The sequence below is a fragment of the Gadus chalcogrammus genome, chromosome 3 (assembly GCF_026213295.1).
Source record: "Gadus chalcogrammus isolate NIFS_2021 chromosome 3, NIFS_Gcha_1.0, whole genome shotgun sequence".
Lineage (NCBI taxonomy): Eukaryota > Metazoa > Chordata > Actinopteri > Gadiformes > Gadidae > Gadus > Gadus chalcogrammus.
In genome coordinates this window covers 20,662,015-20,689,779 of record NC_079414.1, presented here as the reverse complement: position 1 = coordinate 20,689,779, position 27,765 = coordinate 20,662,015, and the positions used below count along the sequence as shown (strand labels likewise).

At 39.7% G+C, this 27,765-nt stretch overlaps 1 protein-coding gene across 2 annotated transcripts; it reads right to left on the bottom strand.

The window, feature by feature from the left end:
• Nucleotides 1-40: 40 nt before the first annotated feature.
• LOC130379647 (complement C3-like) lies at nt 41-27,273 on the bottom strand. 2 transcript variants are annotated; one of them, XM_056586599.1, is made up of 43 exons: nt 27,153-27,273; nt 22,459-22,654; nt 22,079-22,244; nt 20,731-20,810; nt 20,392-20,480; nt 20,203-20,285; nt 20,040-20,127; nt 19,830-19,935; nt 19,609-19,729; nt 19,345-19,460; nt 17,721-17,870; nt 17,399-17,498; nt 17,149-17,240; nt 16,858-17,043; nt 16,575-16,727; nt 16,235-16,361; nt 14,993-15,067; nt 14,573-14,770; nt 14,201-14,321; nt 13,953-14,041; nt 13,638-13,777; nt 13,251-13,463; nt 13,004-13,061; nt 12,809-12,892; nt 12,388-12,594; nt 12,201-12,276; nt 11,914-12,073; nt 11,690-11,785; nt 11,189-11,339; nt 10,999-11,084; nt 10,643-10,720; nt 10,326-10,484; nt 9,871-9,933; nt 9,559-9,643; nt 8,165-8,213; nt 3,798-3,888; nt 3,631-3,720; nt 3,431-3,533; nt 2,560-2,649; nt 2,266-2,352; nt 2,064-2,147; nt 1,201-1,339; nt 41-552 (listed from the first exon to the last, which is right to left on the bottom strand). In XM_056586599.1, exons 1-43 carry the CDS (start codon nt 27,227-27,229, stop codon nt 414-416), a joined length of 4,941 nt encoding a protein of 1,646 aa, XP_056442574.1. In that variant the 5' UTR covers nt 27,230-27,273; the 3' UTR covers nt 41-413. The 2 variants fall into 2 exon arrangements, with proteins under 2 accessions (XP_056442574.1, XP_056442575.1); XM_056586600.1 differs by having other exon boundaries at nt 8,165-8,207.
• Between the last annotated feature and the right edge of the window lie 492 nt (nt 27,274-27,765).

Below are 27,765 nucleotides of genomic sequence, written 5' to 3'. Positions count from 1 at the left end.
ATGTTGCTTAGTGTAACATAGGCCGAATAATGGAATCCAATTGGTTGCATCATGATTTGCCTTTATTCAAATTGATTAAATGAAAATACACTGTTAAAATCCCGAATTTTATTGTGACAATTTTTTTGTCCATTTCATAATCCGGAAAATCTGTTATACCAAAAATGAAGCCATAGCAGTAATCAATAATACCTTCTAGAGTCTGACTATGTTCCAACAAAAGAAGATCCAGATAGGTTTGGTATGTAACTTTTGTTATTAACATCACCAAGTCAACCCAACGAAATTAACCGGATACAATTTAATTTATACCACAGAAGAAATCAAAAGATTTGAAACACAAATCATTTGGTCAAATTCATATTTTGATTGAAAAGCAAATCACAGATTCGGTTGCCTGGTCTTTGTTCACACTAATCCCTACATCCTTCAAATTCAAATGTAAAAACTAGCTCTTCCAGGCCTTGACAGATTTCTTGAAAATCTTCAGCACACTCTGGATCTGTTGGCCAGTACTCTATCCATGTCTTCTCCCCTAGCACATACCGATACCTAAAAGAAAGGAAAGTGGAAAGCATATTCTTTAATATTTCTGTCTACTGCATATGTTAGGTAATGGGCACTAATGCTGCAATGGTGCCATGAGTGTGCAATCTTTTAATTGAAAGTCCCTCCAGGATTTCACTGGCCTTTTTTGAGATTGTTGCGTCCTAAAATGCCTGATACGTGAGCTTTTCCAAATAGTTGCCATGAAAGTTGCAGTGTTTTTTAGGTTTTTGTTGCGATTATAGTCCGAGAGGTAGTGAAAGTTGCGATAAAAGTTGTGATAAAAATTGCGAAAGTTGCGATTTCCCTGCTGTTAAATATTAAGTTATTACTGCAATTTTCCCTGAGTAATTTGTTAAATATTAAGTAATTACTGAAAAAAACATTAATTAGAAGAACAAAAACACTGAGAAATGGTTTGATGAATAATTGATTTTGATTCTTTCCACGCTGGCAATTGACTTGGATGCAACAGCCTGTGTCATAGTGATCTGCCTCGTCATCTCACGTCATCTGACGAAGTTGCAAATCGCAACATCGCGAAATCCTGGAGAGTCCGATTTTCCAATATTGAGCTGACGCTCAATACATTTCAACCAGGTTAACCATTCAAATTCCATCAATGTCTAAAACAAATAAAAACACGAAACATACTCATCGTCAATTTTCTCTGTATTATCCAATGTGCCCATGATGAGATAGCTCTTGCCAGAGCTCAGACCTATAGACTCTCTGCAGTGGGAATAACCTAGGAAGATGCGTTGTTTACCCAATGGAGATTTATCAAGAGATCCTGCGAATAAATGAGCAAAACAAAACAGCAAGTGAGAAATAAACACCTTACTTTCAAGGTTATTCTTTATTTTAGGAGCTGCCACATGGGGCAGTTCCTAGGGCATTTGTGGACCTCAAGGGCCCAACACGTCCAGACGAGCTCCACACGTCCAGACGAGAGTTCCATAAACCCTGACTGCCAGCTAACAGTAGCCTAGTGAGATAATCCGGCCAACTTGTTTGGTGACCAAAGCTGCTATAGTACAGAGAAAATATAAAAAATATAAAAAAATACTTCAAATTGAGTGCTGGGCAAATTACACAATATTTGGTCAACATGCTTGGTCAAGGACATTTGCGATTAAATCGGGAAAAGGAATATTTGTTTATTCACAATCCAACTTTCCAATAAGCCAGGACCGGGATACTGAGTAGGCACATGGAGGCCATCCCCCTTAAAAAGTGTGCATGGTTTTGGGTCAATAGATCAAATGCCACAGTGTCAATTTGACTACGTTAAGCGCTATGCTCAAAATCCCATGTCAACGGAAAGTCATGTGCCGCATTTGCAAATGACTTTGACAACTCCAAATCGCTGGGGACAATTATCTCATTGCCCATGACTGACATGCCCCGTCAAAATTTATTTTTGCATGTAATTTGGAAAGGCACAGGGAGCGTGTTTGTGATTGTGTTGTTTTTAGATGGCCATAGGGCAAGTGGCATCGGAGATAAAGACTTACCTTCCTTGATCACCTTCTCTATCCGCATCTTGTAAAAATCGGTGGTTTGGTGATCGTCATAGCTTTCCATCTTAACTTTATACACTGAGAACCGAGGGGTAGCAAACTGTTAGTCTGATATTCTGATCGCCTCCCCCCCCCCCCCAGCACATGTATATGTTTATATTACTCCAACATACATTGACATAAATTACCAAATTACCATAATCGATTTTTGCTTCAGCGTCACAGGCCTTGTCTTTTCGTTCATTATTGTCGATTGCACCCTTCTTCTGCATACTGCATTCCTCTGGAAAAAAAAAATTCAGTACAAAGATATTCAGCTTTATGTGAAATGACATTTGTGTGTCCATTAGGTAACCTGATATAGCTAGTTGTTTGAAAGGTTCTGCTGGATGGATAGCGAAGTTACTCATTAAATCAAGCCTTGTACTTGTAATTTATCCTGTGAAGCAGCAGGTTACTGGGGGTAAATAAGAGTTTTTTCTTTTTTTACCTTCAGCACATTTGCATAGATCCCCTCGACAGAGTTTAAGTAGTTTTCCATCTTCCCTAGCTGGATGATAGAATTTCACACAAGGTTTCTCTGCAAGGAAAATAACAAAAGGCAGTGTTTGTTATTGGGAAAACAAGTTTTAAGGGGGAAGTTCGGTTTAGGTGCTATCGAGCTGTGAAGTTGCAGATTGATACCAATTGAATATCCCCCTCCCACTGCTCCCTTCCATGCGTAGGATGAGCTACGGTGGCCTGTAATGGCCTGTGAGGTACCAATGGGTACCTCCCATATTGTTTCTGATTTATAAATTGTAGTTAGTTATTACGTCTGTAGAACTATAAGCCATAGATTTATGAGAAATAAATAAAAGGATCCGCTCTGGTGCCTTTTGTTATTTCTGTGCTACTGTAGAATAATAGCAGTGCCACATGGAGAAACCGGTCACTGGATATAAAGGGCCCCGTTCACACGTAACATTGTAATTGGATATACACTGATTCGTCCGTTCTGTTAGATGCCACTGAATTTAAACATGGCTCCGTTAACATCTATAAAAAAAGATCTGGCATACAAATACATAAATGACAACATTGAAATAACTATTATCATTAAATAACTAGAAACAACATGAATTTAAATAGTTAGGTTCAAAGATGGATGATATAATAAAGGCCCTGTTTACACAAGAGAAATATGTGGATTCTACAACCGTTGTTCAAACTAGATTGTATCTTGATAAAAAAATCTCATCTGTTGCTAAAGGCATGGCACACTCTTAACCGTCTCAGCTAGTTTTGCCGTAATGGAAGTTTTTTGAGAGATCCCAACTTGATTTGCACATGTTCATCAAGAAGCAGAATTTGGTGCTCACCATTATAGTACTCATAGACAGATACAGTTGCTGGTTGTAAGACACCAACTTTAATTGTCTGTCTGATATGGAAAGCCACTTCCTCTGGCTGTGTGTGAGAAACCTGAAGAGGGCAAACAGAAAGGTTGTAACTAGGTAGTTGTGTAGATGGGAGAAATCTGGGTGTTCTGTTGCAGAAAGGGGAAAGTAAAGTGGCCTACCTTGTCCAGGTAAAGGATAAGGGAACCTTTGTCTGACAGCACTTTGTCCATTTCAAACTTTCTGATTGCTCTGTCCTTGTTTTTTGACAGCTACAGGCACACAAACAGGTTAATGCAAATTATTCAAAGGTCTTGTCATTGTTTAACAAATATAAAACTGTACTCACTTGGTTGAGATTTTCTACATCAGGGGTGTAACCAGTAAGCAAACCAATATCCAAGATGGTCATGCCTGCATCTTTTTGCCTATCCTTATACCTGCAAGAAGTGTTATAATATATATTTATCCCTGAATCCATGTCAAGAGACCAAACTGATATGGGCATTGGCCCTCTCCTAAAGAGCACACACTGCTCAAAGGACAACACATTTAACTTGACATGAAATGAAATGATGGCTATGCTTGTTAATTATGCAAGACCAAATATTGAGAGACCAGCCCTCGAGCATTTTAAAATACATGTCTTGCCTTTCTTGACAACCTCACATGGTCATAAATGAAATAGTTTATTGATCAACATCTTGGAGACATTTTTTCAAAGCCCCAATGGCAAGAAGCAGAACTAATATGTGAATAGTCTAACAGGCTTATCATTTCATTACATTTAAACCCACCTCTAACTTCCCAACCCCTAATAGGATACAAGTTTATTAATGCCCAAAATATAACAAATCATTGTCGAATTTCAGACTATATTTGATGATTTCCTTTTTATTTAAAAATTTAAATATTTTCATTGCCGTCACCTTTTTATATGGAAACTCGGATACTGTTATTGTCTCTTTATTTTCATTGCCATTTTATACCCCAAATTATATGTACAATTATATATATACATATATATACAGTATATCTCAACAAGTTTAAGGTCTATAATATGTTATATGTACCATAATATTTATAACAGTGGAAGTATCAATGTGGATACTACTTGGTAAGAGTGGAAGATTTGATTTATGAGTTAAAGAAATTTTACATTTAAGATTGAACCACCTGGTGCATGACCTCTTGGTAGCCCTATGGTACTATAGGGCCATAGCACATCTGATGAATCCCTGGGTCAATAATTTATGCCCTTCAAAATATTGGCAATATTAAAACTTTTTTCTATATGAGAGGTTTCATTGGAGGTAGGTTTAGGCGAGTCTCTAAATAAATCAATAAATCAAAGGCAAAATTGAAAATATAAACTTGATTAGAAGCAAACAGATAGATGTCATGAGAACCCATTGAATATAAAGGCAAATATAATTGTATGAACGACAACATGTTTACTGTTTAAAGGCTATTTACATTGATGGCAATCACCATGTTCAGTTGCAAAATGGTTTCCAAACACTGGATTATCAATTTAGGTATGCTAAGAAACCATTTTTGGTTGTGAAAAGAAAGTTTGTTCATGTTTTTTTCTTTTTGAGAACCATTTTGGATTTTTTTAACAATTTGATAAAAAAATGGGAATTATTTAACTACAATCTTCCAAATAGAAAGGACTAGAAGGGAAGTAGTGAGATAAGAAAGGAAATTGGAACAGAAAATGTTCGAATTAAATTTTATATTGAGTAAAACTTCTGATCATTTTCAATGACGGATAATTGGCCCTATCTTACATCCAGCGCAATTTACTTTCTAAACCGACGCATGTATCTTTGCTAGTTTGCACCCGGCAAAAAGCCGATTTCCCCCCGCAGAGGCGCGTTGGCGAAAAGCAGAGGCGTGTTCCGGCGCAAATTATACATGGTGCTATCTTATAGCACCATGTATCGATAAAGCAGTTGCGCAACTGACCGCCAAATGCCTGGTCGAAGTGCACTAGCGGATAGCACAGTTGGTGTTGCTATTTTGACGTACTACCATGGCAGGTCGGCACTGCAATTTTTTTTGTTCAGTGTTCATGAATGAACACTGTAGTAGGTTATGCCATGCGTTCAAAAATAATAATAACAATGATAAACTCGAGCAAGTAGGCTATATCCCAGCTTTCCAAAACAAAAAATCTCGTTTTAGGGTAAATAATAACGTTGGTTAAATTATTTGGGAAAGAACAGCTGATACAGCGGTAATAGCCTATGTTGTATTTAAATCAATTCATCTGCAAACACCGTACAGAAAACACATATTTTCTTGACACAGACATCGTATACAAGCCCATAACCTTTAGGATCGTGAGAAAACATAGTTTTACTGCGAGTGAGTGTTAAAAAGAATGAATGAATGCAGGCGCGTGTGTGTGCATCCATCTGTTTAAACCAGGGCTTGAAAACGAAATTATTTTTCAATCGTTCCGCTCTGAACAGAACCGGCATATTTAACGTTTTCGTTCTTGCGTTCCACCACCAACATATCGTTCCTGAACCGGTTCGGAACGTAAATTAATTGGGCCTAGTCTAATTTTGTGGTCGATAAAAGGGTGAACAGATGTGTCGTTTTGTGCGGGACAGTCCCGCATTTTCATTTCTTTGTAGCTACACGTCCCGCAAATTGAGACGTTGTCCCGCATTGTTATTATGGCTGGCCCGAATTATTTGAATATTCAAATACTCGTTGGGAAAATTAGTATTCAAAGCTTAAATCATTATTCGGAGCCTCGTTGTTTCACGTACGTGACGTTACCAGCGCGAAGGAGGCAAACTATAAGCGACACCATGCAGAGAAGCGAGAGAGGTGGAGGAAGAATAGATATCTTGTTTCCCTTTACTTTATAACAACATTAGCGGGATCTCGGGAGGAAAATAAATGCTTAGTGAAATGCTAACCTCAGCTGTTTGTTTACGTTCGCTGTACAGCGCCGCGCCAATCAACTGTTACTGGCTTGCTGCAGAGCGTGAGCGTCTTGCGAATACCCGGTCAATATAATGGATATAATATGGACACATAAGACAATTAATGTTCGGTATTTGTTATGGATTTATTGTACAAATTCCCTGAAAAGATGCACGTTCCAGAATTAATTGAAAAGCTCCCGCAAGGGCTGAGATGGCAGAGGACAGCTGATTTGGTACGGAACAACAGCTGTTCGCTTCCACGGGGAAAAACGAAGTAACTCCAACTTACTTAGGCCTACTAATTAACGTTCAAAAGCTATTAAATCTTCAAAAGAATATGCAGATTCTGTCAAAATCGGTTCCAGGGAGTATATAGGGATTATTAATGTTGTTTTTTTATGGTGTGTTTTTCTGGAATGATTATTCGAATATTCGCTCGGAAAAACCAACGAGTATTTGAGGCCTGAAAAATGGCATTCGGGCAGCCCTAATTGTTATTGACAGTCAGACTCGATTTTTGAAATGCGTTTTTTATAATCTGGCATTTATCAAATAGCTGTGTGTAGACAGCAGTGAGGGCTGTCATCAGGGAGCGGGCGGGCTGTCTGATCATGTCAATGAAACTGCGACGCGGACGCAGGTTAAGGGCACGCCCACCAACAAGAAACAATGCAAAGGCGATATAGTGGACTCGGTTAATTTAGCTCACGTTACCTTTGTCGAAGATAGAGCTCAATGCAACTGTTGCTTCCAAATCGCCTCTCGCCAGGGTGGTGGTGGGAATTTGTGACAACTGAGCTTAGCGGGCGGCGAAGTGAACGCGGCAACCGGAAATATTTGTATTCTTTCATGAAATAGGCTATGCTTTTTTATGAAATTTTATAGGCTATATAGAGAATGAAGAAAAACGGTATTAACCGGTTTTGGGGATTTCAGAATAATGTTTCTGTCCCGGAACAGTCGGTTTTCGTTTCCGTTTCCGTTCCTCGTAAAATTCCGCTAGTTTTCGGTTTCCGTTTTCGTTCCTTGAACCGGTTCAGAGCCCTGGTTTAAACACACACAAACTAAACACCTAATGCATAATACAGTCCATGGCAATGTACATTAACAGGGGGACATGTATATTAGGAACACATGTCGATAACGATAATGTATACAATACTGGTAAGAAACTATGTGTGCTAATGTATTGCCGGATTTGCCGCATATCATTAAATAGACCCACAGTTGCGGCCACAGGACCGCATATCATAAGTGTGTTAAGTTTTCTTTGCCGCAACTTACATGACGACTAAGTCTTTCGGAAGTTGTAGAAGAAAACGCTATTCCATGTGTGAATTAGGGCATATTATTTGGCATAAACTGAGCACCGGAGACTGTAAACACACTCAAAATATCAAAATAACTCGTCAGGTTCGAATGCGCTCATGGCTCTTAAAGGGGATGGGAGATGGAATTCTCATTGGTTTATTGCATGTTACGCCCAAACCACACCTACGGGTTATTAAGGCTACTTCAGGGTAACCCTTTTTAGATTTGCGTCGGGCGCAAGAGCCAGACGCACAAAGCTACTTCCGTTTTGCACCGCCCACAAAGCTACTTCCGTTTTGCGCTTCTCACTTGTGTTTCAGACCGTGAAAAATAGGGCCCTGGATGTGAGGGAATTACTGACAATCCATTAAATTGTCGAAAGTATTACGTATTGTGAAATGTGAAAAGCAATACAAAACACAGTTAACATGTGTTATATTTCATGTTGTCTACTTACAAGACCTCTATTTTAAGCAGATATACGTTTTGTTCACCCACTCCTGCTCCTGGAAAACAAGAGCATTAACAGAACAATAAAATGCTAGAATGAAAAAAATAAAAGTACATGTATAATGTAACCCCCAACCCGGGATGCTGCAGTACTAGATCGGCTAGCGAGGAGGATACCAATTAAGCTGCAAACCACCATAAACCAGCAGAAGTGGTAAAGGCAGAGGGGGCGCACCTGGGACATAGAGCCATTGAGCCCCCAGTTATTGAGGGCCTACAAATGACACTTCTGTGAGGAGGCTGCCCACCTGATTACTCTCAGGGGCGGCCCCAGCACATTTGGCGCTCTAGGCGAGGGGGGGGGGGGGGGGGGGGGGGGGGGGGGGGGGGGGGATTAAGCGATTGTTGACGGGGGGGGGGTATGAAGCGATTGTTGACGGGGTTTTTTTTTTTTTTTTTTTTTTTTCGGGCGCATTTTATATTTTGCGCTCCCCCTCTAGATGGCGCTCTAGGCGGCCGCCTGACCCGCCTGTAGGGAAGGCCGCCCCTGATTACTCTAATGGGGTGATTGTCGCTATCGTCCCTATATGTAACACATTTACAGCATCTTAAAAGAAACATGATATGTCATCAAGACGGATGCCACGTGACCTGTTTTATAATCAGCCCACAAGAAATTATTGCATATAATTATGCAATAATTATATGGCTGATTAGAAAACAGTTGCCAGTTCGGGATTCAAAGAGATGTTTTGTCAACTGTTGAAAACTGTTCAAAACCACCTATGCCACATTCAGTTATTTTATAGACTATAAAAATATCGATATATTTCTGTGGCCCTGCCCTAATCTAAAAGCATTCCCTATGGCCCGAGACCGATGGTCTTGTCAGGTTCAGATGGATTTGTGTCAATTGTGTTTAATAAGAAGCTGGGGTCGGCTCCAGAACGTTATTAATGCAGACTTCTCCTTCCAGTGTAATAAATCACCTCAGTATTCTGCCCACAGCACAAGACGTACAACGAAATTATCAAACTTGTTTGAAAATAATTGGAGGACGTAGACTGGATTGGGGCGACAGCGATGCAATTATTGGGACTTTTTGACCCCCTGATACGATATTAACAAATCAGAGTTTGCGACCTTGCGAGTTCCTCCCGATCGCTAAAACCAGTCTACTTCACAATTATGCTTTGAAATGTTGAATTGTATGCTCGGCCGTCGTTTTAAACGAGTCTAGGCTAGGAGTGGGTGCTGAGTGTGATCGACAACATCAGGTCGGTTTTGGTCCTTCCTGATGTATGGAATAAACCAGGGCTAGCCGTAAAAAGAGAACCAGAGGTTGCTCAGCACTGCCAAAGCTAGGTAACAATATTGAACGCCAGACATTGACAAGTTTACCTTGGGAAAGTGTCACATTCAGTTCAAATTTAGCACAGTCATTCGCTTGATCTTTCGCAGGCGTTGCATAATACAGTGACACTACCTGTTGAACAGACGGACAGAAAAACAGGGTATAGGACACTTTTTTTTAAACATACAACAACTACATGTCAATGCTGAAACAGTTATTCCAATGATTTACTGTATAACCCTATCCCTTTAATACATGTGGGATACATTAAACAAATATTTACACATTATACGTACCTTGTAATGGAAACATAATTATGCAAAGTGTGAATATGTCAACATGAATATAAAAATACGCACTGACACAGTAGCTTCTCCGGTACCCTCGGCAGTGATGTTTACTTGCTTGTTAATGCCATTGTACTGTTAAAATTCAGACATACACACACATACACACACACAGACACACACACACACACAATTGTCAAATGTCCTCACCGAGAAAAAGATGGCTTCATGCTGCACATGCAACACTGTATAAATATACATTTTATTGAATGATATTGTACTTTTACTCATCATTTTATATTGATATTTACTTTTATTGTTCTGCTGCTGTAACAACAAAATTTGTCATCATGGATGAATACAGTATCCATCTCTAGATTTTGTCGGACCACTATGATAGACAGTTGATAGAAAAGATGGAGGTAGCATCCCTAACATTATCCATCGAGTTAAGATCTTCTACAGAGCTTCACCATTCTTTGCCACCAACAGTGAAAACAATTCATAATACGCCAATGTATGCCTACCTTAGATGTTCTCGACTGAAACGCGGTTTCAGTGCTGATTCTGAAGGGGGACAACGACCCTGAGCGGCCTTCCACTTGAATCGCAATATCCATTGCATATTGTTGCTCTTTAACATTAACCCAATACTCTGAAAGTGCCTGATACACCATGATGGTTGACTAGACGTAAAACAAAAGGGGAACAAATAAAGAAAGACACCCATAAAATGAAACACAAACAGATCGATATGTACAGAGGACCATGAAAGCACAGCTTGGTAGAAAACAAAAAGACATGAGAATTGTCATTTAGTAAGATTGAAATGAATGCATTTTACCTGGGTAGAATGAAAGCCTCCGTTCGAGGATCTCTGAACGCTAAGCCATCTGACAATTGGAGCAGCAGCCTCAAAGTCCTTTAATCGGGTAACATTTTTATTTTTTTACGTTTATATGTATATTTGTGTGTGTGTGTGTGTGTGTGTGTGTGTGTGTGTGTGTGTGTGTGTGTGTGTGTGTGTGTGTGTGTGTGTGTGTGTGTGTGTGTGTGTGTGTGTGTGTGCATGTATACATATATATGTAACGACATTATGAATTCAAAGCATTGACATTGTGAGCATTGACAACCGATTTTGTTTTGTATTGGTTGTGCAACACGAATATCAACCAAGTGTCCTTAGAAGGAGATGCTCACCTTGACTTTGACCAGAGCTAGAAGAGCATATGCTGTGGCCTCTAGTGTGAAGACGTGACCCGACCCAACTGGCCAATGGTCCAAGTCTAAGGAACACAAGAGTAGACGGGACAAAAATAAATCGTACTGTTAGATTTACTGCATCATTTGTCCATCGTTGGATTTCTATTCGAAAAGGAGTTGTAAAAACCTCGGGATACTTTTCTGTAGAGGATATCCTTGTTGAATTTATTTTCGTTGGCCAGTGCATAGGATACCATGGCAACAGCATACGGGTTGCTAAGTTCTGGTAGTCTTCTCTCCAGGAAAGCCACAGCTTTGTTTACGCTTCCTGGGATGCTCTGGACAAAAGGGTATGACAATGATTTAAGATCAATTGGTTTGATCCATGATTTCAAAGAAAATAACTAAATAATCAACATGAATACAAGTTTAGCTTTACGTCTGACACAAGACATTTCACTTGAAGTGAGAAAACCAATCACAAGATTTTTTATCTGTGACAGTTTTCTAAATACGCCACTGCTCGAGTGATTCGATAACAAGCTTGATAGACCTAGAGAATAACTCACTATTTACAATAGATTTCCTATTTTTCTTCTTTGATAATGTGAGATGCATATAATAAGTAGGGGGTCAAAACAAGGACAAACAGATATGGGGGTAAAAATGTAAAGAATGTGCTACTCACGTTAACCACTTCTTCACAAATCGGCCTTGCCTCCTGGATGGCAATGAGTGAAAAAGCCGTCATGGAGGCATCAGAGTCCGAGCCACGCACATCCCCCTACATGACCATAAGAGTGAGCTTGCAGCCAAAATCCTGTTCACCAATGGCTTGATAGCCAACGACCAATGTGATAGTTATAAGTGTTTTGTCCATGTAACTTATTCCATGTAACTTCATGTACACACCATCATCTCTCCATGTATTACACGTCCAATCTCCGCGAACCTGCCATCAGTCTTCTGTGAGTTCATAATCACCCATTTGATGGCACCGCAGATAATATTTATGTCGATGTCTACCAGATAATAGGCCATGCTAAACACCTTTGCAACATAAGATGTCAGCCTTTGGTAGGAGAAGGGATGCAAACAGAGGGAAGTTGAATGAGCATTCACTGAGCGTAAAATAAATGGACTGGACACACAAGTACATCAAATAAAAGATCATGTTTTCCAGTGTGTCAATGCCTTACCATGAGAGAGCAGTACTTGTTTTAAAAGTACTAAAACCTCCATCAGTCTTCCGAAAGGCAAGCTCATTTCTGAACCCTGATCAGTGACACATAAACCTTAATTACCAATGAGCAAGAATGTAAGAAAATGCATTTCAATAAACCCTCTGTGCACATTCAACAAAAAAATATGTGTATATAGCTGTACCTGTCTTAATATATTCAAGGGCATTAACACGTTTTGAATATCCCACTGTATCCCACTGTTTGGTTTTGTCCAAATACGTTGTAGCAATCACAGGTAGAGTCATGCTCATCATGTTCTGCTCTCCGCAGCCTTGGGGCTGCCGGATTAGATGGCTCAAAGAGGAGCCACTCACGACGTTCTCTACAAGCACATTCATCTGCGATCCTCCTACACATGAATATAAAGCCCCACACACAGAACAATTACAGACATTAAGGATGAGAACAGATTCCCACCAACAATAATTGAGGTCGCAGAGAAGTAGGTAGATCACCACATCGTGCTTATCCAATAGGATAGTGCACACAATCTTCAGTCAAATGTAATTATTTGTATATTTATTTGACAGATTATAAATGAATTGATTCATAATGCATCTTACCCGTAACGAATATTTGTGAAGCCTGAGGTGTGTCTGGAACCATATATGTTGTGTCAATTGGATTTGTAATAATCTCCAACTTTCCTAGAAGTTGAATAAAGTTTTGGAAACGGTTCATCACCATGATTACTCATGATTACAAATATTTGGGAGATCATTTGTTTTGTACCATATGAATGTGGTAAGTAAACTTACTGCTTTTTTCAACTCTTATGTTTCTATTCACTGTTACCTTTTTCTTTATTCCATTAGGCTATCAAAAAAGTACACTTGATTTTATTGACACATTGTTCAATGACATTGATCAAATTGTTGAAAGAAAAAATGTCTGGATGAACTGCAATCATCAAACTTGCAATGTAATTATATTAAATACAAGTGAGGTCATCAGCACAGGAATGCAATAGGAGTATGTTGTTATTAAAATATATATATTACTCACCACTACTAGCAGCTCCTTTCTGATGCCATCTTCGATTTGTGGATGCGCAACAGAAGCCTTCACCTCAATAGGATACTTGCCATGCTTCATAGGGATTATGATGAAAGACACGGAGCGTGTGCTCTCGGGAGCCACTCTGACTGTCTCGTAGTGCTCCTTTCGTTTTGACGCTAAACTGCACACATCCGTTACCTCTTTCAGATATACCCGGACCTTTGGTTAAGAGTGAAAACATGACAATCAAAAGAGCATTATGAGTATAAAGGGATGTGGAAAGGGATGTTGAAAGAAATGAAGATGCATTACTGAATCACTGAACTCCCTTTTACCCCCAAAGTTGTTTTGGAAACTTGGTTAACAAATAAGACCGATAATATTCAGACTCACTTTGATTTCGTCCAACAAATAGTTATGAAGGATTGCCTTTATTTCAATTTGTTCTCCACGGACAGCTGAATAAGGTAGTCTAAGATCAATGAAGAATTTCTTCAGGACAACTATCTTCAATGTGTCATCTATACAGATACCTTTAAGACGAACAGAGGAGACAGGAATGAGTAATGTGACCACAATGAAACCAGAGGAAATATGGGAGCATGTATCAGATAAGAAGGTAATAAGGACAAAAGCTAATGAGACTACATGGAATTGAGATGTGTTGGATATGAGGCACATGCACAGGCTAAAGAAAGGAATGGGCACCATGGGTCGGAGACAGGCTGATTCCAGTAAGATGCCAGGTGGTGATTGAGTCTTTCAACGCAGTCCTTTTCTCCAACGATGTTGTCTTGCTGAATTATGGGAAAAACTTCTATGTGTCAAATTTGGATTACATACTTAATCTTAAATGTTTCAATAATAAATTATAAATCACAAACCACAAAACATGAACAATTAAGATCAACGTCCTGGTTAAAGAGATCTTTATGTAATTTATTCAGTTTACTCACCATTTAGGATCGTTGTTAGGGCAAAGAGGGAGTTTGTAATCTACCCATAGCCAACTTTCAGGAAACTCTGTACGAGTACCAATTTGCCCACTGTCCTTGAAGATAATTTCCCTCTCCTCGCCTAAAGGATCGGATGAAAAAGGTAAGATATAGTAATGTAAATAATTTCTGCATTCCAAATCTTTTTTCTTTGCATATTCTTTAGAAATCTTCTTCCAAAGGGTTTTTCCTCAGTCTTCATCTTTTCTTTCTGCCATGATGTAGTTTGCCAAGGCAGTCTAGATAAGACCTCGGGGCATTTATTCTAGTGTCAAAGATATCAAAGATTACCCAATGCCAACCAAGTCCATTCACCTCATCCCCAATACTTACTGCGAGCCGCGTAGAGGGCTTCAGTTTTTCTTTCAGTTCGTAGTTTGGTTAGCTCTTGGCAGCACTTGAGGAAGGCATCAGCACAGGCTTTCCCATCTGAGATGTACTCCCTGCGCCGCTCACAGCTGTACGATAGTGGCGTTTTTGCCATCCCATCCAAACAACACTTGCGCAGCAAGCTGTCTTTGTAATCACTCACTGAGAGGGAAACAGCAGATGTGAATGTTAAGGTGTTGAAAGGAAAAGTGATGTGAACTATTGAAAAGTATACATTTGTAGGATAGTGACTTTTCACATCTGAATACATTTATATCAACAATGCTGATCGTGTTACTATAGGGAACTTGGTATTAATGAGAGAGAACTATGCTGTGTACCCTACATACACAACAACTTGTTTGGTGGCTGCATTTTACTCACAGAGGGTCGTTCTAACATCGAGTGTGGGGGTTACGGTGGTACGTTTCTTCCTGGGTAAAACTTTGCATTTGAATACTGGAACAGAACAATGTATTAAATTAAACATAACGTAATAATGACATCAAAAGTAACAACAAAAACAATATATATAATAGTGCCATCATTTGATTTTTTTGCATGAAAAACCCCCATCAACAATTAACTACTTCTACAAACGCAACTATTGAAAAGATTATAACACAAATTCTGTGTTTGTATAATCTTGCTTAACCTACTGCCTAATAATCTGTTTCTGTATTCACTATGAATGACTCTGGATAAAAGCGTATTTTTAAAGCTGCTGTATTGTTCTGTTGTCTCATTGTATCCCTCGGCCCCACCCATTAAGCATCTTTAACCTGCCTTTACATCATGTGCTACGTGAGCGAAGTGCTAAAAACTATTTAAGTCCTTAAATAGGTATAAAACTATGTAAATTAATGCTCTCAGTTTAACACGTTATTAACGGCGTTAACGCAAACCAATTTTGACGTTAAAGTTTCGACAGCCCCGAAACGTTAACGGCCCACTGGGAATTCTCCCGACTCTCCCGATTACCACTCCGCCACTGTGTGTGTGTGTGTGTGTGTGTGTGTGTGTGTGTGTGTGTGTGTGTGTGTGTGTGTGTGTGTGTGTGTGTGTGTGTGTGTGTAGGCGTTATTCGAAAGCCTGGTAATGTGTATAGGCCTACGTACGGTAGAAATATTCATACTGGTATAAACTTCTTATATCCATCTTACCAAATATATTTTATTACTGTCCAACTGAACACTCTCTGATCTCATTAAAAGGCTAGCCGTACGACATCAAGGGATATTTAGAATAGACAAAATGTGTGATTAATTGCGAGTTAACTTTGACATTAATGCGATTAATCACGATTAAATATTTTAATCACTTGACAGCACTAATATAAATATCTGGTAACACTAATACCATACGAGTAAATTCCAAAAATAGTGGTTTAGTAACATTTATAATACTTAAGCAAGCATTGTTTTCAACCATCTTATCCAACAGGTTGCATTAATACAGTGTAAGCAGGGATATTTTAGATGTCAGCCCCCCCCCCCTGGAACCAATGACAATCTTGCTGTGAGGCAGCAGTGCTATCCACTATTGCATGTTTTAAATGGCCAAATAACGACAGGAAGAAAGCTATGAAGGGAGAGAAAGTGACAATTAGTGGAGTGTTTGGAGTACCTTCTCTGTCCGCAGTCCCGATAACGTCGCTCTGAAACAACAGTCCTGCATCATAGAACACGTTCATGCTGTCCTCCCCTCCACCAGGTGTGCATCCTGTATCTTCCTTCTCCACTACATCCCACACCTGGAGGGGGTGCAGAAAAACAATAACTTCAGTCTGATATTTTATTCCATTGTATGACCATATACCTAAACGTCCTTCAGTTTAACTGTTTGGGTCGGTGTTTTGAATTATAAATATATAAGATACATACATGAGCCTTTAGTGATACATGTTTACTACAATGTTGTGGAAAGGTCAAGTAAAAAGAAATGAAAGAAAACATGGAGAAACTGCCTTTCTCTGAGTGAGGCGGTGTTTGTTGTTGAGGGCATAGACTCCTTTGTCCACTGCTACCAGGCCGACTGTGGCTCCTGGGTCGCCTGTGATGGTGTAGCGGAATGTTTGTCGAGGCTCTGAGGGAAGGGCTGAGGCTGGAACCAACTTCAACTACAACAGTTTTGAGGCAAAAGAACAGGGGTTTCATTTTATAATTGAAAAAGCTCTGAAGCCGATACTTGAGATGAGATTTGGTTTTACAGGATAAAACACGGCTATACTGGTGTCAGCTTCTCCTCACCGAGCCCATACAGGTGTCTATGACGTCCACCCAGACAGAGTCGGAGACCACCTCACTTCGATCGCGGTGGTAAGCAATAATGCGGAAGGATGGCAGCATTTCTTTGGTGACTGGTAACGTCATTGCTATTGTCGTCAACTGCACCCTGAAACGGCCATGTTTCACCAGCTGGCCCCTGCTCTGGATCTGAATACATAATACATATACATTAAACCACATGAACCAACAAAGGCATAAGCATGGGAAGAGGCAAGTACGTCTTCTGCTAGATACACGTTCAACTTTACTCACCAGATAAGTGATATCACGAATTTTATCTGGAGCATTGAGATTCAAGGTGATTTGGAGGTTATCTCCTAATCTCACTTCAGATGAGCCCACACCTGCATTGGCAATAACAGAAATAAGCTCTAACCATTATAACTGTAACTATTGCAAAATAGTAGACGACACATGAAGAAAGGCACAAATATCAAAGTGACGTTACATTAAGTGACGTTACGCTTATGTAACAGTGGTGCTATGTAAATTTGTTCTTTACCAATGTGTATGTAGCTGCTGATCACGCTTTTGTAAGGATGGGCTCTCATAGTTGCTGATGTCTGTCTTTTGTCTAAAACGTCTGGATCAGCGGTTCTTGCCTGTCATAAATATAAACATAAAAATACATCCAACTTTTTTTTATCCATTTATAACATCTCTTTATAGAAATAAACGGTAACTTTCCATTAAAACTGTGGTCTTTTGCACCTAGAATATAGGTGGTGAATATGTATCTGGTACTTCATCTTAACCACACACTGATGGACACAGAGCATGTTTAAGAAAAATGTATACATATTAAAAGTGCTCATGTGACTTACAGTAATTTCCAGATGTTGAAGAGAACCTTGAACATAGTTGATAGGGGCCCTGGCTAAACCACTTTTGGTCGTTCTGACTTCAATATCACCTGGGTCAACTCGTACTGGTACGTCAGCGGCTGGAGACCCGTCAGGGTACTCAACATAAACCTAGCAAGAGACAAACAAAACACACTCAGCCCCCCCGGAAAAGCATACACAATCTTAGCTTAAGCCTGGTTCTCTTTTTAGGTTGTGAGGCATCTTTAGATAGTAGAAAAACCTCTAGCTTGAAGTACCATAATTAGACACATATAGAGCCTTTCCGATAAATGACTGTTGTGGTGCCTATATATGAGTGTGGCCTTTATACAAAGGTGTATGACCAAATTCGCTCGGTGCAGGTTTTGCCACTCTTCGATTTCACACAAAATGACCTTAGGTAAATACTCATACTTTTTTTCTGCTGATCCGTAATCCAGAATAGTGCATTTATTTGCCTGCTCTTCCATAACGCTAGTGCTGCAGGGCAATTTCATTTAGACTTTGCATAATGTTGCCCGGGCACTGCACTGCGGCTGCCCACTGCTCCGAGTGTGCCGGTGTGCCCCCATGTGTGTGGACCTCTGACAAGGTCACCCCTCTGTGTGTGTATGTGCAAGTGTGTGTGCGTTCAACGGCTCCCGGATGGGTCAAAAGCAGAGAAAGAATTTCCCCCAAAAAGGGACAATAAAGGATAGCTTAACTTAATGAACCAACCTCTCTTTAGGTTTATGATCAAAGCAGTCTGACTTTGTTGAAACTTAAGTCGGTCGTGATTCCAAATAAAGCCCTCACAACAGCGCTGACACACAGCCTCCCTGTGACTTCCAACACTGCTCAAAACCTTGCCGTGTATCCCAGCATCAATACCACTCAGTATAATAAACACAGAATAAGACCATCAAATCTTCCGACGTGTGTTGTCTTTTCTACTACGGGACGATACGCGTCGCATAGAAAAGAGTGTCTTTGCAATGAAAAGAGTGTCTTTGTGAGTCTTTGACACTTTCAGCAACACGTGAAGGCCTTTGGACATGATTTGATGTACTCTACATGTAGTTACTGCGGTCTTCAGAAGTAGTTTTTTTTTTTTTTGGTTTAAGCAAGTGTGGCGTATGTATGAAGCGGTCTATGTTTGTGTAATTAAGGTAATCAAAGCCTGTGCACTATATGTCAAGTCTGTACATGAAACAGGCTAATCGGTGTAAGAAAAAAATTCAAAATTGTATTTTCATCAGACCTTCATCAGACCTGTATAGGGTCAGTAGGTCAACCACAGAGGGTTGTCTACGACCCTCTGTGGTACACCTGCAGCATTCAAATTAAATCTCTCATGAACCAAGTCCAGAAAAGGATTCTGAATGCACATGGTATTTCTCTGGATCTGCATTTTCCTGTCTTTGAATGAGGGGGAGATTTCTGTGGGGATGTGTTTGTGTTATGGATGGATTTATATTGGGTGTATTCATATTAAGGTATATTAATTAATAAACTTCGAGGCCATCATTAGATAATGAGATAAACTTGAGAACGACATCTTATATCCTAAAACACAACCCACATTCAAAATGGTTGCTATTCATTACAAAAGAAAGTGCTTTACCAAAACTTCAAAGAACATTGTTGGTTTGAAATACTTTGGTGTATTCTTGAAATTGATTGCATAAGGAGATGCAACAATTTTTATGCCTTGTTTCTCTGCTTCCACTAATTCACTACCTGGTTGGACAAAAAGTACACTCACACACACGCACACGCACACACACACACACACACACACACACACACACAGTGAGACATTTCTCTTAAGAACAAATGATGACTCAATATTTTGATTTTAATTTAGATGCAAACATAATCCACTCACCAGATTCCGTCAACACAGTGACAGCAACATATATGGAACTCTTCACCTCATTCTCAATGTCTGGATAGGTTTCTAGGATTTGTGCCCTAGTTAATGTGGCTTGTGCTTTACCATTTCGTACCTGACAAGATAAGACCATTTCTGAATCAATGTTGTTATTGAATACGTAGTTACCAATAAATCCTGATCGAGTTGTGACTTCAAGAGGGAAATATGCTGACCTTCACTTGCGGAATGGATCTTGGGAAACTATGTTTATCGTTGTTTTTATCAATCATCCCAAAGATCACATAAGCACTCCCTTCCACTTCTTTCCCAAACAGATACCTGAAAGCACAGATATTTCACTTGAGTAACTTCATTATCAACACATAATTATAAATATGTTTCTATATCCTACAATATCCCCTAAAATGTTGACCTAAACTCACGTGGCTCTGATGTCTACGGTCAACATCTCATCATCGACATAGAAGAATGGTTTATCAGGGGTAATTGTAACCTCAAAGCTAGGTAAAACTGAGAAAAAATGATCAGTGTTAAAAATATTCAATCAGATTAACCTGAAATATTTCATAATGGTAAACGTCTTACCATATTCTTTGACCTCAAACTCAGCAGAGTAGTTGTTCTGTTTGCTGTTCTGGAATGTGGCTACCACTTTCCACATCCCGGTACTACAAATATAACAAAACACACCCACACATCCCATTTAATCAGTACGATTGTTTCGTTGAAATTATTTTTTTTATATAATCATGAGCAAAAAAAGCATTGGCCCACCTCACTATTTCAGGAAGAACGTAAAGTCCAGAGTGTACTCCTGAAGTCAGTGAGACAGGGTCCTCTGATAAAATAATATCATCAGGAGTCTGTTAAAACAACATGTACCACACACACAGACTTTTAGGAAGGTAAAGTATCAAATGATCTGAAACAAAACATATACATTTAGGAGAGAAAATGTAATGCCCTGAGATTAATATGCAAATATGATAAAGAAAACCTAAATGAATTTAGCGTGAGCATGTTTTTTTGGACTGCAGGTAATACCTTTATGAAATTAAAATGTTTTAGCCCTAAAAACAACAATAGTATTAAAAATACACAATGAAATTGTACCACAATATTAATGTTGATGATGGAGTCCTCGTCTGCTGTAGGTTTCATACGAGGTGTTACACCAAACACTCTATAATGAACTGAAAGAGACACAAGCAGGAAGACAATGTTGGTACGTCATTTTCATCCTAACCCTAGGATGACCAGAGCCTCAACCAAATGCAGAACATAGAGTATGTTCTTGTGGGACACGTGATCAATAATGAGGTATTTAAAAATGTTTTGTCTTTCTATCTTAAAAAAAAAAAATTCTCAATTGTGCTCATGTCGTATTCCCCCCTGTGTGATTCCCTCAATTATGCCATTTCAAAAATATGATTAAGAATTGAAATATTGCATTTCAATTGTAGCATTTCAAAAACACAATTGAAAATACTTGTTGTACTCAATGATTACTTATTCAGATTCAATGTTCAAGCTGCAGGTATTCAAATGAGACAAATGTGCCTTACAGAGCTTAATCAAGTCTACGTGGGTGGACTTGTGATCGCGGCTCATCGGACTCTGTGGCCCCGACATTGAGTTGCTATGGAGCAAATTGGTTCAGTTGGAGCCAGTGTAGTCCCACAAATCAGACTCGGCTTATTAGTCGAACATGTGACAGCAGAGCAAAGCTCAAATCTCTGAACAGGATGTTTTAATTTATTTACTTTTTTTAGAACAATCATGTTTCTGGAAACTGATCTGCAAGCCCATTTTTGGCTGACAGTGAACAGCAACTGGGAAGACAGCTGAAACATCCTGTCCAGACAACGCCATGTTTTAAAAAGTGTCTGTTACACAATGTAGATTGGCCACTGTAGAAATACACTTATTAAAAATGCTTTATTATGAAGTTTCTCGGCTGTAGAATCTCCATAACAAAATTAACTCAGCCTATTAACTGTTACTATTTACTGTTACTGACATATTCTGGCCCTCCTAAAGAGCCAGGCAGAGTGATCTGGCCCTCCTAAGAAAAAGTATGGAGAATCCTGATCTTGACCATATTTAAGGTAATGCATGGTGCATCAAAGGGATTCCAAGATGTGCGGGATGAAGCAGAAAGAGAAATAGAAGTAAAACTATGTCAACTGTACAATTAAAAGAAGAAAAACAGACAAAAAACGCTGCACAATCCCCTGAAAGTGGTTGGAATGGACCCCCCACTGACTGTTTACGTTCAGGGCTTAATATCACACAACAGATGACGGATTGACCAACGCTGTTTTACTACTTATTTTAGAAATCAAACCAATTTTAGTTGTCTTTACTGTCACACATCACAAGTCCAAGTTCCAACAGTACTAATTTTAAAACTTCAACATTAGACATTTTAATGCTGACTATTTTCAGTAATGAAATGTACCTCTACTGTTTGGGGTGTATAGAGGTTTGTCGGTCTGAATGAAGATGTAGCCTGACTGGAAGGAGACCAAGACCACTTTCTTCAGAATGGTTCCATCTGTAAACCTTGCTTCCAGGAACACATACTGCTTCAGCGTAGGGTCATCTCTAAATTCATCTGCCGGGATCTAACTCAACATGCAACAGGCACATTGTACAGGTACATAAAAGGTATGGTTATTAGGTAGGCTACTTTAAAATCACAAAATAATTAATTATTTAGCACAATGAATGATCACTGCATTCCGGAAGACCAAATGGTCATGCAAACAAATTTTCAAGCCAACCGAATAACTACAGAAAATAACAAATACAATCAACAGGGTAACCACCATAGGCTACCTTAATTTCACCAAAACCTTGAAATTTATTATCTGTGTTTAGGGTCACAGTTGTGGAGTCCAGATCACTATCCCCAGCTGGAAAGGTCTTCACATATATTTTAACATCAATGGCTGCCCCTGAGCATTCGTGACACTCCACAAATATGTTCTCTGTTGCTCCAATACGCAGCAAGTTAGGAGCAGACAAAACCTTCCTGGAATGGAAAAAAAGAGGAACATAGACAAGAAACACAAAGATTTTCACAATTTGTTAAAGGGGTGAAATCAAGCTTTTTCGACTTTTCCCTTCGCTTTAAGGCCCATTCACACCCTACGGTAAATGGGCCTTTAAGGGGGGGGTTTTAAGGGTGTGAATGGGCCTTAAGCCAGGCCCATTCACATTTCACACCCTACGGTAAATGGGCCTTGTGGTATACGACGCATGTTTTACGTCTGCTAAGCTAGCAAAGGGGAGCATTCACGCCCACCGAGAATGCCCCTCAATTAGTCTGTTTCCCAATGTGAAGGAATCATGCTCAACGGCGGCCCTTTTAAGGACGCTACTTCATAGAACGCCGACAAGCACTGCTCCAATGTTGAGAACACTCGGAAATTCGCGCCCTTTATTTTTGAGAATTCAGAGGGGTTTTTTTAAAGGACGCATCGATGGAGCTGTCACACTAAATTTGTACCGGCTGCCAAATTTGTACCGGGCGCGTCACCCATACGTAATCCACTCCAAATCTGCCTGGCAACAGATGATCGCTTCGTCCGTTGCCTGGCAACGGACGATCGCGTCGAATGACGTGAACATTCGCGAACCTTCTATCTAGCGATCCGTTATCTGTATTGTGCTATTTCGTCTTTGACCTGCTTTAAACACTCAGTTTACTTGCTAAATTTTATTAAACAATTAAATACAATACAAATATAAAGTAAAAACAAGTGTTATCTGTAATGATATCAACATCAGTTATTAGACCGTCACACGGAGCATGCGCAGTTGGATTGGCGCGCTGCATGTTGATGTCTGTTCCAAGATACATTGTGTGTTTATTAATGAATCCAACAAAACATTACATTATCTAGCGATCCGTTAACTGTATTATGTTATTTCGTCTTTGGCAACATGAGCGCGAATGTTTTTTGAAACCTGCCAGGCAACGGACAACGCGTTAATTTGCTGACAGGCAGGTTTGGAATAGGGCTGTCAAAATTGCTCAAAAATGACATTCGAATGTTCGTTTGGAAAAAAATCACGAATTCGAACTATTCGAATATCTGGTTGCCTATTTTACGCAGTTGCCGTCAATATGTCAATAATGCGACAAAACCATGGTTCAAATTAGTGGGATATATATATCCTATATATAGGGCGGCGGCTTCCTGCTGGGCATTTCCTTACTTTAAAACGAGGGACATCGCGAACAGACGGAGGCTCATTCACAAAGCAGTTAGGCGCTTGTACCGCGGGAGTGTTTTTTCACATTCGAATATTATGAGGGACATCGCGAACAGACAGAGGCTCACTCACAAAGCAGATAGGCGCTTGTGTAACCGAGCGTTGGCACTTAGATATTTATATGACAAGAATGACACAAGCGTGGAAGGGAAAATAGTCTCGTTTACTTAGTACCTATCAGAAGTCACCCAGTCACAGCGTGAGAGCTGGAATACCTATATCCAAGTACGGAAACCCCGAGGGGATAAAATACATTCGCTCTTCACAATACTAGTCTGTTACACTTGTACCGCGGGAGTGTTTTTTCACATTCGAATATTATGAGGGACATCGCGAACAGACAGAGGATCATTCACAAAGCCGATAGAGGCGCTTGTACCGCGGGAGTGTTTTTTCACATTCGAATATTAATTTTCACGTTCGAATTCGCGTTTTTGGATACATTTCGAACGAATATTCGAACTTCGAATATTCGTTGACAGCCCTAGTTTGGAATGGATTACGTATGGATGACGCGCCCGGTACAAATTTGGCAGCCGGTACAAATTTAGTGTGACAGAGCCCATGGACAGACGGAGCCTCAACAAGCTAAAATACCCACAATCCTTTGCGTTCACACGTTGAGCGGGATATTTAAAATTTGTGTATTGAAAGCAATACACGTTGCTTTACACAAGTGAAGTTATTTAACGGTTTCAGAAATATTTTGTGCCGTATTGCTTTTAATCATGTAAATGCAAAAAAATAACCTGTGCGATTTCTTTCAATCGTTTTTGCAACGTAATGATAGGCTACATTTTGCATGGATTGATTTGTTTTTGTGACGCAAAAAAGCACATAAACTGCAATATTCCGCACATAGGCACAAGGGAGCACCACCAAACATATAAACTGCAATAACTGCACATGGCCAAAAGATGGCAGCACCATCAAAAATTATGAAAACGGGAGGCGGGCTCTCAGAACCATAGCCAATCAGAGCACGTACTACGTCATATAGGCCACGCCTACTCCATATCTAAACAGAGCAGGCCTCAGAAGAGGTCAGAAACTCTAGAGGCAGGGCAACCTCGGATGCCCTGCTGATCTTTAACATACAGTCTGTGACGACCCAGTTGGGTCTTTGACCCCGCCCCTGCTGTGTGTGCCTGTGTTTCTCTCCCTCCTGATTAGGAGATTGTCGGCAGGTGTGGGATGGACCGGTGGCAGTATAAAGAGCCTGCCCAGACAGCAGACGTGGCTTCTCCCTCCTCCCAGCATTGGCTTTCCTTTGGCTTCCTTTGTATTCACATGGACTGATATTTACATTACCTTTTAGGTTACTTACATTTATACTGACTTGCACCACACTTCTTATTGTTATGTTTATTATATAATAAATTACTTATTATTGTGAAAATAGCGTGGTCTCCCCGGTTCATGTTGCATGCATGGAGCCAGCATGTCACAAGTCTTATCTCAGCATTACGTTGATCATTAGGACAATGGAATTAATGCAGTTTAACTGATCAGACAAGAAAATTAGGCAGTGAGGTTTAATGGTTTGTTCACACCAAAAAAGATGGGGCGGCACACTTGCCCTTTGCCACTTAAAATACTGTTCGCCATTTTAAATGCAAAACTATATGAGTCAGCAAACATGCAGCCAGTTTTTAATTTCACTAGAAAGCACAATAAAAAAAGATATCTAACTAAAACAGTACATCATTATATATGATGTATACTATTAACTGGTTATACCTTAATGCACCCCTACATCACCCTTTTTTTCCTGTAGCCATGCTCACGATGAAATGATGACATTTTCAAGGGATAAGATGATGCAAGGTCGAAAACTATGGAGTCAGTTTCCTGCCATAATTCAAACCTGAAAAAAAAAGTTACATTGAGAAATACGTTTTGAAAGGTTGAATATTTAGTTGTAAAAACTTGTAATATTTAGTTGTAAAAACTTGTAAAGGTGTACGTTTACGACATTGCAACGTATTTTTTCAGAACTGACTTTTCAGCACTGACTTTTCAGAGACTTGAGCGCAAGCTTTGAGTCACGTGAATATTGGCAGTGTTCTGACGCCACTCGTTTTGAAACTCCTGACAGTCGAATCTGAAAACGTTCCTGGGGGCGGGACCATTTAGCTCTAAACCTATTGGTTGCTCTCGGCTGACGTACATTCCAATCACATGTGCCGTTCACCGGGCTGTTCGTGAGTGACAGTGCTCTGCCGATGACACGAATAACAACGGGTTGATTTCGCGGTTGATTTTGATTTCCATTTTCTGGAACCAGAGTCTCATCTCCATAGGACGCGACTAGCAAGGACGCGTCCTAGCAAGGCTGCAGCCTTCACTTTGGGAAACAGCCATGGTTCCAGAAAATGGAAATCAAAATCAACCGCGAAAGTCGTTTGTTATTTGTGTCATCGGCAGAGCACTGTCAATCACGCACAGCCCGGTGAACGGCACATGTGATTGGAATGTACGTCAGCCGAGAGCAACCAATAGGTTTAGAGCTAAATGGTCCCGCCCCCAGGAACGTTTTCAGATTCGACTGTCAGGAGTTTCAAAACGAGTGGCGTCAGAACACTGCCAATATTCACGTGACTCAAAGCTTGCGCCTGCGGTCAAATCTCTGAAAAGTCGGTGCTGAAAAGTCAGTTCTGAAAAAATACGTTGTAATGTCGTTAACGTACACCTTTACAAGTTTGTAAAACTAAATATTCAACCTTTCAAAACGTATTTCTCAATGTATGAACACCTGTTTGCAGAATCCCATTTACAAGGTTTCAAAACCGGGCAACAATGAAATACACTGTTAGAACAGTGCCAGATTTGAAACTCTGCAAATGCGCTGGTGAAATTGTTTGAACTTTGAAAATGTGTTGGTGAAAATGATGAAGAAGATAAAATAGAACACAAAATCATGTTTACAGATGTTCGAATTTTAGTTTTAGTTTTTTTCAGGTTATAATCTCTTTTTTCAGTGTTGCAAAACCTTTATTACAAGGTGTTGAGTTTTCAAACCCAGACTTACAAGCCTTTGAAACTTTTTTTTTCAGGTTTGAATTATGGCAGGAAACTGACTCCATAGAAAACGAAATCTCCTGATAAATATCTTCAATATATGGTAAGCAAATAATTTCAGAATTGCAGATTTTGTTTAACTTATTTTCGCTTCATGCTATTGCTCTGTTATGATATGAAAGGTCAGGAGCAAAGCTATGCTGTTCCTATGTTAATCAAAGCATACTCACAATGGATCTCCGTTAGCAACAGCAGACAAGAAGAGGACCAGACAGGCCACACTCAGAGGATGTATTGCCAGACGCATCCTCACGCCTGAATGCAGGTCTGCTGAAAATGTAGTCTCTGGATCTCTCCATGAACCTGCTTTTTATTCAGTCCCACTTAACACGCCTCTCAATACACCCCTTTGGCACCCTCTCTTGTTCTCTGAACCCTGTCCTCTACACACACATAGTTTCCCGGCAAGCAGTTAAGCAACTATTGGTTCTGGCAACACAAATATCCCCCCTGGCTCAAAAGGCTGAAGTGTTGTGTCATTTATTTTCATTGAGCATTTCGTTTATTTATTACCTTTAGAAACAAAAACCAAAAATGTTGAACTTAAATTGAAATAAAAATATATTTTGTTAATTGAAAAGGATATCTTTGTTTTTTAATTTGTAAAATTCTATTGAGGTCTTTTATCAAAATGTAGGCCTGTTTGTGTTGTTGGCAAACCGTTTAGGCCCAACAGAGATCATTTGTAAATTATTATCAAATTTAAGTGTTCTTTTTTACAGTGAATAGTCACAATAAATTTTTGGGGCAAGCACACTCTACTAATAAAAAAGCTGTGTCCAC